Source organism: Mauremys reevesii, linkage group 4 (genome assembly GCF_016161935.1).
Source record: "Mauremys reevesii isolate NIE-2019 linkage group 4, ASM1616193v1, whole genome shotgun sequence".
NCBI classification, from domain to species: Eukaryota; Metazoa; Chordata; order Testudines; family Geoemydidae; genus Mauremys; species Mauremys reevesii.
In genome coordinates this window covers 21,808,368-21,820,824 of record NC_052626.1, presented here as the reverse complement: position 1 = coordinate 21,820,824, position 12,457 = coordinate 21,808,368, and the positions used below count along the sequence as shown (strand labels likewise).

At 39.3% G+C, this 12,457-nt stretch overlaps 1 protein-coding gene across 9 annotated transcripts in view; it reads left to right on the top strand.

The window, feature by feature from the left end:
* The window catches only part of TECPR2 (tectonin beta-propeller repeat containing 2), a 67,828-nt gene that overhangs the window by 13,009 nt on the left and 42,362 nt on the right, over positions 1-12,457 (top strand). For 7 of the 9 annotated variants that reach the window (XM_039538912.1, XM_039538915.1, XM_039538914.1 and 4 more), the window contains exons 6-9: positions 1,436-1,748; positions 6,825-6,957; positions 8,473-8,952; positions 9,804-10,798. In XM_039538912.1, coding sequence (XP_039394846.1) covers positions 1,436-1,748; positions 6,825-6,957; positions 8,473-8,952; positions 9,804-10,798 — 1,921 coding nt within the window. The remainder of the gene's footprint in view (positions 1-1,435; positions 1,749-6,824; positions 6,958-8,472; positions 8,953-9,803; positions 10,799-12,457) is intronic. The other 2 variants (XM_039538919.1, XM_039538916.1) reach the window with 1 other exon arrangement.

The following is a 12,457-nucleotide window of genomic DNA, read 5'->3' as shown; positions in this document are numbered from 1 at the left end:
ATACAGCATCATTTTCTGCTCAAACTTATTAGCCACAGCAGCCACTTAGTTAAAACTCTTAAGGATGGGTATTAATATATCTGTATTCCTTCAATTATTATTTTTCAATGAAATTACTCTGTCGTGTTGAAAAAATATGACTGTGACTGTGTAACTCTCTGGCAACCCTACTGTGCATAGATTTTTTTTTTCTTTTCATTTAAGCTATAAAGTTTAACTTTCTTCCCACCAACTTGGGAGCTGCTGTGGCTTGATACAAACATAGTGGTCACCAAAGAGGGTTCAATTTTGTGGGTGAGCTTTTAGAATTCCTATGTAACATGAAAGTGATAGAATAGCCTCAGTTAGACCTTTCTGCTATGATTCACTCTTTAATAGTGAAAGGATACAGCAAATATTTAAAAAGGTGACTTAAGTTGAAAGTACTTTCTTTGTTTTTATAATATTAAAAAAAATCCTGTAACATGGTTTTCTGGCATGTCCTGTTGCTTAATCTTTACTGGATATGGAAGGAAAAAAGGCAGTCTGGGAACTGAAAGATGTTGAGAGTAATTGTATATGTTTACACAGCCTGAGGATATTTGAGTGTTGAAGGAATGTTTATAATAGACATGTGTTAGGAATATGCCCGTGTGTGTATCCTGTGACTAACTCGGTTGTAGGGGCATCATTTTCATGACATTTCAATGTTCAGTTTTTGTCCTGGTAGTGTCCATCTCCTTTCAGGGACCCTCATTTTACAGATGGGTGAATTGAGGCATAGAGTGGGTAAGTGACATGGCCACAGTCACACAAGAAGTCCATGGGAGAGCAGGGAATTGAACCTGGGTGTCTCACATCCTATGCAACCACTGGGCTATAGTAACTCTAATACAGCTATCGTGACTGGATTAGTTCTGTAAGTGAGGGGACTCTTCCAGAGGTTGCAATGCCATTGGCTTGTGGGGGATCAGAATACAAGACTTGAGTTCTGCCCACTGCTTGCAGAGGCTGGAAGTTACCCATCATTCCCTAGTGATTCTACAGTCAACTGAAGGTTCAGCATATCCTGGAGCAGTGTGCAGACTTTCACTCTGGAGGAAGAATCACTGCAATAAGGGATCTCTTTTGTGGGAAGAGTTGAGTAAGGAGGGCATCATCATGATTGTGAGATGTTGGGAGAACACTCTTCTTTCTGTCTTCTCCAACCCATGCTTTCCCTAGAGTTGAGAGAACAGTTCAGTGTTTTGAGGCTATATCCTTGATTAACACATTTTAACTCAAACTTGCGTGTTGCAGACTATGGATTTCCATAATACCTTGTTGATGGAAGCAAAAGAAAATCATGTTTTGTTCAACTTGTGATTGTAAACTCAGTGACTAAATACCTTAGTTTCTTTTTTCAGTTTTTTTTAATTGATTACAAGTTTCTTACAGATCTTTGTTTACATCTTAGCACTGGCAAATTTGGAGCATGTTTTATACCTGGACTGTGTAAGCAAAGTGACCTGACGCTATTTGCCTCAAGACCTGGGCTCCGCCTCTGGAAGTCTGATGTCCATGGAACTGTGCAGGCCACCTTTATTCTAAAAGATGTATTTGCTGGAGGAATAAAGCCCTTTGAACTGTATCCTCGGCTGGAGTCATCTGACAAAGGAAATTACGGCTTCCCAGAGAAACACCTTGGGCTCATTTCTTGTCTTTCCCAGGAAGGATGGGTGCTGAGCTGGAATGAATATAGTATCTATTTATTTGACACAATGAACCAGGTAGGTGTATCTAGTGGATGCATATTTCGTTCCTTAACTGTTTGGCATCATATCAGTATTAACTCCTGTCTGTATCTGCATATTTGTCTGCATTTGTTATGTTGTGGTGACCTAAGAAAAGGTGTTAAACTTTTTTTTAATAAAAGGTTTTAGAATTGGTTACGTTAACTTTGTCATAAAGATAAGATAGTATAAATTATTGGAGATATTAGATATCTAAGGTTTACAGTCTAAAGCATGGAAATTAATTGCCTAAAGTGAATTCCACACACCTAGGAAAATGTACATGTCTAAAATTCTAGTTGTTCATGCTGTATATTTAAAGAAAAAAAGCTTAAGGGAGTTGTCAATGTATAATAATGTATTATCAAACTGTTTGTCCTCTCCCTTCCACTCATCACCCCTTTGCAAAACTTAAACCCCCCCACAAGCATTGCACTTATATTCTATAAAGAAAAAAGAACAGGAGTACTTGTGGCACCTTAGAGGCTAACAAATTTATTTGGGCATAAGCTTTTGTGGGCTAAAAGCCACTCATCAGATGCATGCAGTGGAAAATACAGTAGGAAGATATATAGATATATACATACACAGAGAACATGAAAAAGTGAGGGTTGCCATACCAGCTCTAATGAGAGTAATCAATTAAGGTGGGCTATTATCAGCAGGAGAAAAAGAACTTTTGCAATGATCATCACAAACTTTTTTGTAGTTTCTCCTGCTGATAATAGCCCATGTTAATTGATTACTCTGGTTGGAGTTTGTACGGCAACCCCCATTTTTTCATGTTCTGTCTGTCTGTCTCTCCCTTCCTACTCAGGGTCGGCTTTAGGAAGTGCAGGGCCCGATTCAAATATCCGGCGGTGGTCCAGGTCTTCGGCTGCGGGTCCTTCACTTGCTCCGGGTCTTCTGTGGCACTGAAGGACATGCCGCCAAAGACCCAGGGTGAGTGAAGGACCCGCCGCCAAAGACCCGGACCGCCGCCGGGTGAGTCAAAATTAAAAGGGTGCCTAAGTTAGGCTCTCTTCTTTAGGGTGCTGGGCCCTCTTAGGCACGGGGCCGGAATCGGACTAAAGCTGGCCCTGTTCCTACTGTATTTTCCACTGCATGCATCTGATGAAGTGGGTTTTTGCCCACAAAAGCTTATGCCCAAATAAATTTGTTAGCCTCTAAGGTGCCACAAGTACTCCTCATTCTTGTTGCTGATACACACTAACATGGCTACCACTCTGAATTCTATAAAGAGAAAGCTATAAGCAGTTTCTCCAATTTAAAAGGTGTATATGAGAGAGAAGACACACCTTTAGTAGTATCATTATTGGGTTATCCCTCTATTTTTTTGGTACGAATTACATTGGTGATTTGTGGTCAGGAGAGCTCTTCTCCCTCCCCAAACCACTCTAATTGAAGTTCAGTGATTTGACTGAAACCTCTTGGACAGGAAATAATGAATGAGTGGGTGGTTAGAGAGTCAAAATCCTCAGTAGCGTAAAATTATGATAATGTCTGGTAGTTGTATGCATCATTTGCATTTTTTAAAATTTTCCTTGTGTTTGGGGTCTCAGTATGAATTCTTCTTTGCTGGTGCTCAGCACTATTGAAAATCAAGCCACTTATTTAGGTGCTTAAATATGGACATAGAAACCTGTCTTTAATCACCTATTTTTGAAAATATTGGACTCTGTATCTTAATACCACTTTACATGGTGCTGATTCACTGAGCATCATATGGAAACCATCTGTTCTTCTCTTCTGTTTCCTTTTTCCATGATCCGTTTTTTCCTTCTTTCTGGAGTGCTTTCTCCTCTTTTTCTGATTGTATAACTATAGACTTACCTAATATCCAGTAAACCTTTAATAAGAAAAAACCATGCTAAAACCTGTCTGATCCTCCCCGCATATCAATAGTATAAGTAGGGCTATGAAAAACACATCACAGACCATGAAATAAGCCCTTCCCTGTGAAATCCGATGTCCCCTTGTTCCTAGGCGTGCCCCAGCAAAGGTGGCTCCTAGCTCCGGTTGGGCTGGGGAGAGACAGGACTTGTCCATCCCTTGCACAGCCGCTCCGGGGGACGAGGGTGGGAGGGAACCTGACCCACCTCTGAGTGCCTCCCCCCCGCTGCAGGATGCTCTGGAACTGGGCAACAGCTCCAGAGGTTCCGACAGCTGGAGGAGGCTTGTGGAGTTGGATCTGATCTTCTCTGTGCTGCAGTGAGCACCCCAGCAGAGGGCTCCTAGCTGCTGGGGAAGGACAGGACATGCTCTCACCCAAGAGCAGCCCTGCAGAGAATCTCTCCAGGCTGCAAATAGCTCTGCACCTCTTCATTCCCACTTGCTTCCTGTCCGCCTCCCTTTGCAGCTGCCTGGGAGGGGACATTTGTACAGGAAACTGCCCCCTTCCCCCTCCAGGTGCAATTATTAGCTTATTTCAATAAAAATAAAAAGAAAGGTGCACTTGTCAATCAAAAAATTCAGTCACTTTACAACAGCAAATCACACTCAGAGCTCAACTCACTGATTGATAGATATGGACACTGGGGAGGTTTTGTAGCGTAGTGATCTCAATTGACTGCCTACCAGAAGACGTGCAATTACTATAAAATGAGTGTCCAAAGTAAATCATGACGAATTCTACATGCCGATGGTGATAAACTATTTTGTACAAGCTGCAGTGTTTCATTGGATAACACACATCGGGCAATGGTTCAGTGCTGCTTAGACTCAGAAACCTATCAAAGCAGAAAGAGGGCTGCAGATAGTGCCTTTCTGGTAAATGAAAAGTTAAAATAACAAAATACAAATTATCTTTTTAAGAAGGCAACAGAGCTCTGAGATTGGAGGAAAAACTTGATCACTTAAAGCTGCGTGAGTTCATTCAATGGAATGTACAAAATGCCGGTTGCTTACTAAGTGTGAATAAGCTACAACAGAACTACCTTCCAAGGATTTTGCTACATGTTTTGAGGACAGGAAGTCTCAAATTAATTAATTTGAGTCTTTTGCAATTAATTATTTCAGATGAGTCCACAGATGAGTAAGACAACATTGTTCTGTTTGATTTTATTTCTTACAAGGTTGAAGATGTACAGACAGGAAAGCTAACAGTGCTCACTGGCTGCATTATTTGGATGCTGTTAACTACACTACAGTTTCTCAAGCAATAATTAAAACAGTTTCAAAAAACACTGCGAACTTTGACAAAGTATCTGTTTTCATAAGTGTCAATACAACTCGTATGACAAAATCTTTCAAATCGGTTCTCCAAGGTCTAATGCCATCCATATTACATGTAATGCACTAATAAATTCCCTTGTCAGTGAGCTGTGGAGATGTGAATTTGGTAAACTTGATAAACTGGTCAGCTACATTAAAAAGATCTTTAAACACTGCCCTAGTTGCAAACTTTGACACAGGCAGTACATTGCAAACATGACTGAACTTGGGGAACAAAAAATTGCAGTTCTCCCAGAGCCGGTAGTTACTTGTTGGAATTCCTGGTTTTGGGCTGTACAATTCCATGCAGCTCACCTGAAGTACTACTCTGAGTTCATCTCAGAAGAACTGACAATGAAAATGCAGGTTTTAACAGAACTGTCAACCCTTCTAATGATGCTCAGTTGAATGAGGAAGTTCAGTTTGTTGCCAAAAAATGCCACAGGACTCATGGACTTAACCACTTGGTTTGAATCTTGACATGGCACAATCCACCAAGTGTACAACAAAGTAATGGATATACTGTTCTGGGCTGAAGCACAGTGAAATGAAAATCACTCTGACAATGCTGACTTAAATGCCAGTACTCAGCAGGTGTTTTCTTGCATGGCAAAGAAGCTCAGACAATACTACTGCTATGGGAAAGAGTCAAGTGATTGTAGCAAAAACAGCTCAGAAGTTTCAATAACTTGCAGCAGGGTTCCTAAAAGCAGTGCATATCTTTGACCCTGCGCAAATGCATCTGTTGATGATGGATTTAAGCTCGCTTAATGCAATTCCTGGCTTTGATAAGACTTGTAGACTGGAGATGTCTGCTTACAAAAATATTAAGAAAAAAGCGGACTGTAGTTTGCCTGTGCTACAGTTTTGGAACTCAGTTGGAGGCAGAATCCCCCATCTTGCCAGGCTAGCTCGGCGCTGGCTGACAATTCCAACTAACTCTGTGGTTGCAGAGAGAGCCGTGTCTAAACACGGCAGGTGTATTCAGCACAGAGACAGGGAATGAAGAAAGACAGTTGCTGGATACTCCATGCTCACATTCGATTAATGATATTTGAAACCAGAACTTTTTTTTTTCTTCACTTGTTTTTGTTAAACTTGAGAGCCTCAGCCTTAAGTTGAGGCTACCCAATTGAGATCACTACCCTACAAAACTGTTTCAGATGCGCGTATCTACCAATCAGGGAGTTGAGCTCTGAGTGTTATTTGTTGCTGTAAAGTGTCAATCAATAAATCCTGTCAAGGTCACATGTTTTTTTTCTTCTTTATTTTATTGAAATAAGCTAATAATTGCATCTGGAAGAGCGGGGTGCACCCTCTACAGTGCCTTCTCCCCCTGCGGCTGCTGAGCTCTGGGGGCAAGAAGTGAGGGGGGATGGTGTGGAGCTCTGTGCAGATGGGAGAGGTACCTAAGAGCATCCATGCAGAGGAAGAGCAAGTCTTGTCCCTCCCAAGCTGGCCAGGACTAGCAGCTAGGAACACCATGACTGGGGTGCTCCCAGCAGCATGGGGGAGATCAGACCCACCTCCATCTCTGGGAACCACCTGGGGCTGCAGGAAGCTCTGCAGTTGCTGCCTTCAGAGTCCAGAGTCTGAAGGCAGCACAGAAATGATGGTGGCAATCCCATGACCCCCCACAACAGGTTTGTGACCCACCCCATCCCCTTTTGGGTCAGAGCCCCCACAGTTACAACACTGAAATTTCAGATTTAAACATCTAAAAATGTGAAAATTACCAATTTTCAAATCCTATGGCTGTGAAATTAACCATAATGGACCGTGAATTTGGTAGTTAATCGTTTTTTTAAATTAATGCTCTTTACATGTGTGTGGCTTTTTTCTTTTTTTTTTTTTTAACAGGCTATGATAGGTGGCTTGGAAGGATCTGGTGATATTGTGTCTGTGTCGTGTACCAACAATGAGATTTTTCTCTTAAAGGGAGATAGAGACATAATAAGAATTTCAAGTAGACCTGAAGGACTTTTATCAATAGGTTTGTATAGATTTATCAACTTTAATTTGTACCTTTTTTAAAGAAAGTGGTGCATGGAAAGTGTTCTTGTACTGCTCCTTTAAAGAAACTTCCTCTAGTAACTTCTGTAGAATTGTCTCCCTGTTTCTTAAGATTACAAAAGGCTTAGATTCTCAACTGAGCTAAATGTCTGCTTTTTGTAGCTGAAAAAGGTAACCATTAGGGAATAGGTTATAGCTCTCTGCTTCTGAGGGTGGCTGAGCATTGGCCATGACTTGGGAACTGCTCTAACCTACTCCACCTGGTAGCAGTCTCCAAGAAACTACATATGAGGTTGTCATTGCTGGAGTGGATCACACTCTCTAGCTGTGCTTTATCCCTTCCCTTGGTCATGTTTCATTGACAGTTTTTTCTAATTTCTACTTGTAGGTGTGTTGGATAATGAGTTCTCTTTGTGCTCATAAAAGTGGCCATAAGTATGGGAAGGGATCATAAGCACTGGATGAAATTGTGTCAAACAAAGGTCTTACAGAGTTGAAATGAACTTGTTCATCTTACTGGTGCTCTTTCTGTAGTGGAAAAAGGCAGTATGAAAAATCATGGAAAAAATAAAACAGAAGGAAATATGCACTTGAACAATTTTAAAATATCAAATGCATCCACAGATGGAAACAGATTCAGATATCCGCACTGCATGAGAGCATATCACTTTAGCATGAGAAATAGACATCTCCCAGGCATTACTTGCAGTTATATCATTTGGGCTGCTTAATGCCATTTGTGTGTGTGGTTTTTAATCTTTGCTCCAGTACTAACAAAATACTACTAAATAAGATATACAACAGTCTCTACAAATTCTAGAGACTTAGTCTCTCATTTATCTTTAATGCATAGATGTGCAAGCGTAGCTTTGTTATGTAAGCAGCGCTTCATCCACAGGCCTCTTGTGTTTGTTTTTGTACATTACTATTGTATTCAGAACATTTAAAAAAAAAAAAAGAACATGACAATTACATTCTTAAAATGCTCTTGAATGCAAGACTAGAGATCCAGACAAATATGCAACCTCTAATTCTGTGTGCTATTGGAAAGAAGTTCTCTTGGAACATGTTTTCTTTGATTTTGACCACAATGGTTTAACGGGGGTTAAATTTAGGGGCATGATCTTGCAAGATGCTAAACGCCTCAGTGGAGACAATGAGAGTTGAGGGTGTAAGAGTCTCTCTCAGCACTGCACACAGTCGGGCCCTGAAACCTAAAGGACTATGTCTCTTTCAATATACAGGCATAACTGTGGCTAACATTAATGGAAGCTTTGTCCAGACATTGGAGCATGAATTGAGCTATTGCTAAAATAATGTCATTTCAGTATAGATCAGTTACATAAGATTACTGCACAGTATTGATGTGAAATGTTCTTGGTTTAGACAGATACCTTCTGGGAATTAAAACCTTACTTTTCTTAGGACGCTATCCAAGAGCTATACTTCTAATTACTTAACAACTTAGTGTGTGTTGTTCTTTTTGTTTTGTCAGTTTCAGATGCAAATTCAAAATTGCTGAGTCCCTTACCAGATTTGAGTCCCAAATTGCAGAGCCCACTATCTGTGGTTGTATCTGTATTGCCTGGCCCTTCCGTGGAAACACACCAAAAAATAAAAATGGTTCCTTCTCCCAAAATTATTGATGATAAAAATGACTCTTATTCTGTAGTGAAAGATGATCTGGAAACAACAGTGGTATTGGAGAAAAGTCCTGATAGAGTGGGGGACTTAAGCAGTGAAACAAGAAAAAGAGGCTCTTCAGTAGTAAGTGAATCAAGAAGCAGGAGCAGTTCAGTAAATTCGGTGGACAGTGGCTCTAGTCTCCTGACAAGTGGAGACCAACCATTGTCTGAAGTGCCTAGAGAGAGTCAACCTTCTTCACAACGGTTCAGCATAATTAGCTGTGAAGACTTTGACCAGGAACTTATTGTAAAACCCATCAACGTGAAAAAGAAGAAAAAGAAGAGACAAGGTAAAAAAAACAAAAAAACCACCATCCTCTAACTCTGCCACTTCTTAGAATGATTGTCACCTTTGGTATCTTTTTCACTAAAAACATAAGTTTTTGTTTGGTTTTAAAGACAAGCCTTATATTTATGGTGACATGTCTTTCAGTAATTATTACTTGTCACCTAACAGTAATTGATCTGTAGTTTTGCCCTTTCACTTGAGGATGAAAGCCCATTAAAGTAATAAACTTGTATCTTTACAAGAAGGGATCATTTTTCTCTCTGCAGACCTACTTGTTCTTTATTATTTCTATTCTAATTTTAAATTTGTTTATACATTTATTTGTAACATTATGCAAAGCAGAAAAAATCATGAGTATATAAAAAAGGGTTAATGCTAATAACCCCACTTCTGTTTTATTGTTTAATCTCGTCTTTGTTACACTTGAAATATTTGACTGTTTTTATATTCTTAATATTAGCACCCATAAGCAACACTTCTTTGCCAGATAAAAAGCATTTCTTTATGTACCATGGATTAGATTATATTGTCCATTCTTATTCCTTGTAATAATCTGGTATTACAATTTTGAATTCTTGCCTATTAAGATTACATTGACCATTCTAATAAAACCTTAATAAAGCTGTTTATATGTGAGTACAATACTCCTGCATTCTTGCTGTGTCAGTTTGTGCCACCCAACGGAGAAGTGATATAATTCTTAGTGTGTCAAAATTTGGACTAACTCCAGCTTCTAAAAATACAAGTTTCCTGTTTGCTCATTAACAGTAGAAATATTTGTGTTTTTATTTTCATTGAACTTGGATTAGTTTTATTAATAAGAATATTTCTTTTTTTTTCCTCTGAGATCAGAAAATGTGTCCAGGAAAAACCACAGCTCTCTGGAAGGTTTACCAAACTATGAGCGTCAGTTTTCTGGTGATAGTGTACATTCTCTAAATGCAGATTCATTGTCCATGACTTCGAGCCTAATGAGCTATAGTATAGATCACTTGAGCACAGGTTCTCCTGATCAGGAAAGTGAGTTCAGTGTGGAGTCGCATGCTGTCTTGCAGGAGGATAATGGCTCGGAATCATTCAGTGCGCTTCAGTCTCCATGCGTTAGTACAGCAACAGATTCGGAAGAAAATGGAGGTACAATTGAATTACTAAAACTTCCTAACAGGGACAATGGAATGACTACACCAGCTGTTACAGCTACTCTGACAGCCAACCCTCTCTTAAGCCTCACTGAAGACGTAGGGGGTAGCGAAGATACAGAATGTAATCCAAGCCTGCTTTCTGAAAATACTGAATGCCATTATAAATTATTACCCCAAGAGGAACAACAGAATTTTCCTGTGCTATGTAAAGTAGATGAAACTTTAGCTAGAATAAGTCTGAAGGATACTGAAAATGCTTTTGAAGAAACTAAGATCACAGACCAAGTGTCTTTAGGTTTTAGTACCACATGTGTTGCTGAAAAATCACTGCCACAGGAGGGAAGTGATGAAGTTCACAGGGGAGCGCAGCAGCCACTTTGTTTAATAAATACTGTCTCAGAAAACCCTACAGATCCCCAGCCTGACATCTCTAGGGAAGATGTGTGTTCACAAGAGACAGTTTCTGGATGGGACTTGGAGGATGCAATCAAAGCTAAGTGTAGTGCTGCTGCTGCTGAATGGGTAACCAACACCCACGATACCAGGACTGAGAGATCTGCATCTAGTGATGAAGAGGATATTTATGGGCATGGGCTACCATATTCATCTTCAGAGACTAGTGTGACAGAAATTGGGGGAAGTTTTACTTCCCAGGATATGACCAGAACAAGCCTAGATGAAATAATGCTCTTAAAATCAGATCAGGTATGTGGTTTATTTATACTTAAAATAGTTAAGATGACAGTATTCTAGAAGAAGCAATCACAAACGTTTTTCTTCAGTTCTTTATGGAAGTGTTTTCTTCTCATTGATCACGCAAGTAAAATTCAAATGGGGGAAACTAAGTGTATCCAATACACAAGGCAAATTATTATTGCAGACTTCAAAACGATATACAGAGGGCTATGTTTTCAGTGTGCTGAGGGAGAAATGCCTGTTAACACCTGTTCAAAAGGAGTTTTTTCCTATGTGAAAATGCTGTTGTGAACCCACCAGAAAGCAGTACAGTACCAAAAAGTGCTCTAAGGTAGCACAATCATTTGAGTTTCTCAGAGACCAATTCTGCAAGATGTTAGATACTTTCATCTCTCATTGATTTCAGTGGGAATGGAAGATACTGAGCATCTCACAGGTTTGGGGTCTTAGTGCATTTCTATTTAATCTTTGCCTATTTAAATCGTAAGCTCACAGCAGGGACTAGTGTCTTTTTTTTTCATGTTTTGTACAGCAGTGAGCACATTGATGCTGAAAGAGACATTGTCAGTTACAACTTACAACTAGGTTTTCATATTATTTAAAATGTTGAGTTTTTTCCTTCCTCGGTTTTTTCTCTCTCCTTCACTGTTGCTGTGTGGAAAGAAAGCCACAGAAATAGCAAATTTTAACTAATGGACAGTACAGTGGAAAGAGTGAAATTTACTACAAAGGTCTTGATCCTGAACTGCTGATGATGGGAGTTATAACTCTCTGACTTTATTTGTAGTGGGGTCAGGCTCAAAGTGCTATTAAATACACAATGTAAGCAAACTGAAAAAAATAAAGTCTTGTATCCTTTAGCTGCAGTAAAGTTTTGGTGTAACTTGTATCAACAACAGGTAAAATACTTTCAAATGAAGGATAATTTTTGACTTGATGTCCCAAATAACACTCTGCAAACTAAATAAAAATGTAGCTGTGTTCATTTCCCTTAAGTGATATACTCTATAAATAATGAAAGAAGGCTGTGAATTTGAGAATCTGGAGGGGAAAACCTCAATATTTTAGTTAACGTACAGGCTTTGGAACTAGTTACACAGGACTCAAGCTTGGTAATATAGGCTGGAAAATCCATAATATTCCATTAAAAGCCTTGAGTTTGTTTTATTTATTTATTTATGTATAGCCGAAAGACCCAAGGGTATAATAGGAGGCAATTTATCCTCTCTCCTCACTCACAAGCATGTATTCCAAAAGGGCCCATTTTCTCTGTGTTAAATGATCATTAAAACATTCGTGAGAATTGGAAAGCTTTTGCATATTCCATTTTACTGTTGCTGTTTACATAAGTAATTTATTTGCTTCTATCAATTAACAGGGTAATATTGATGGATTTTGGACTGGCCGGGGAGGAGGATGATAGTGTGAGGTTTTGTTTTATTTATTTTTTGGTGAGACTTGCAATCCCAGCTGTCAGAGTTACTCCTAAATACAGGTAGCAACATGTAGCACTATGTACTTGATCAACTGGCCGGTGATAGGATTGTTTTATCAAAGGCATTTATTCTTTTGATGTAATTTAATGTTTACATTCTGATTCTTAAAAAATACTTCCGCTGTTTTATGTATGTATGCTGTATGTATGACTGTTTTCTTGTATAATTGAAG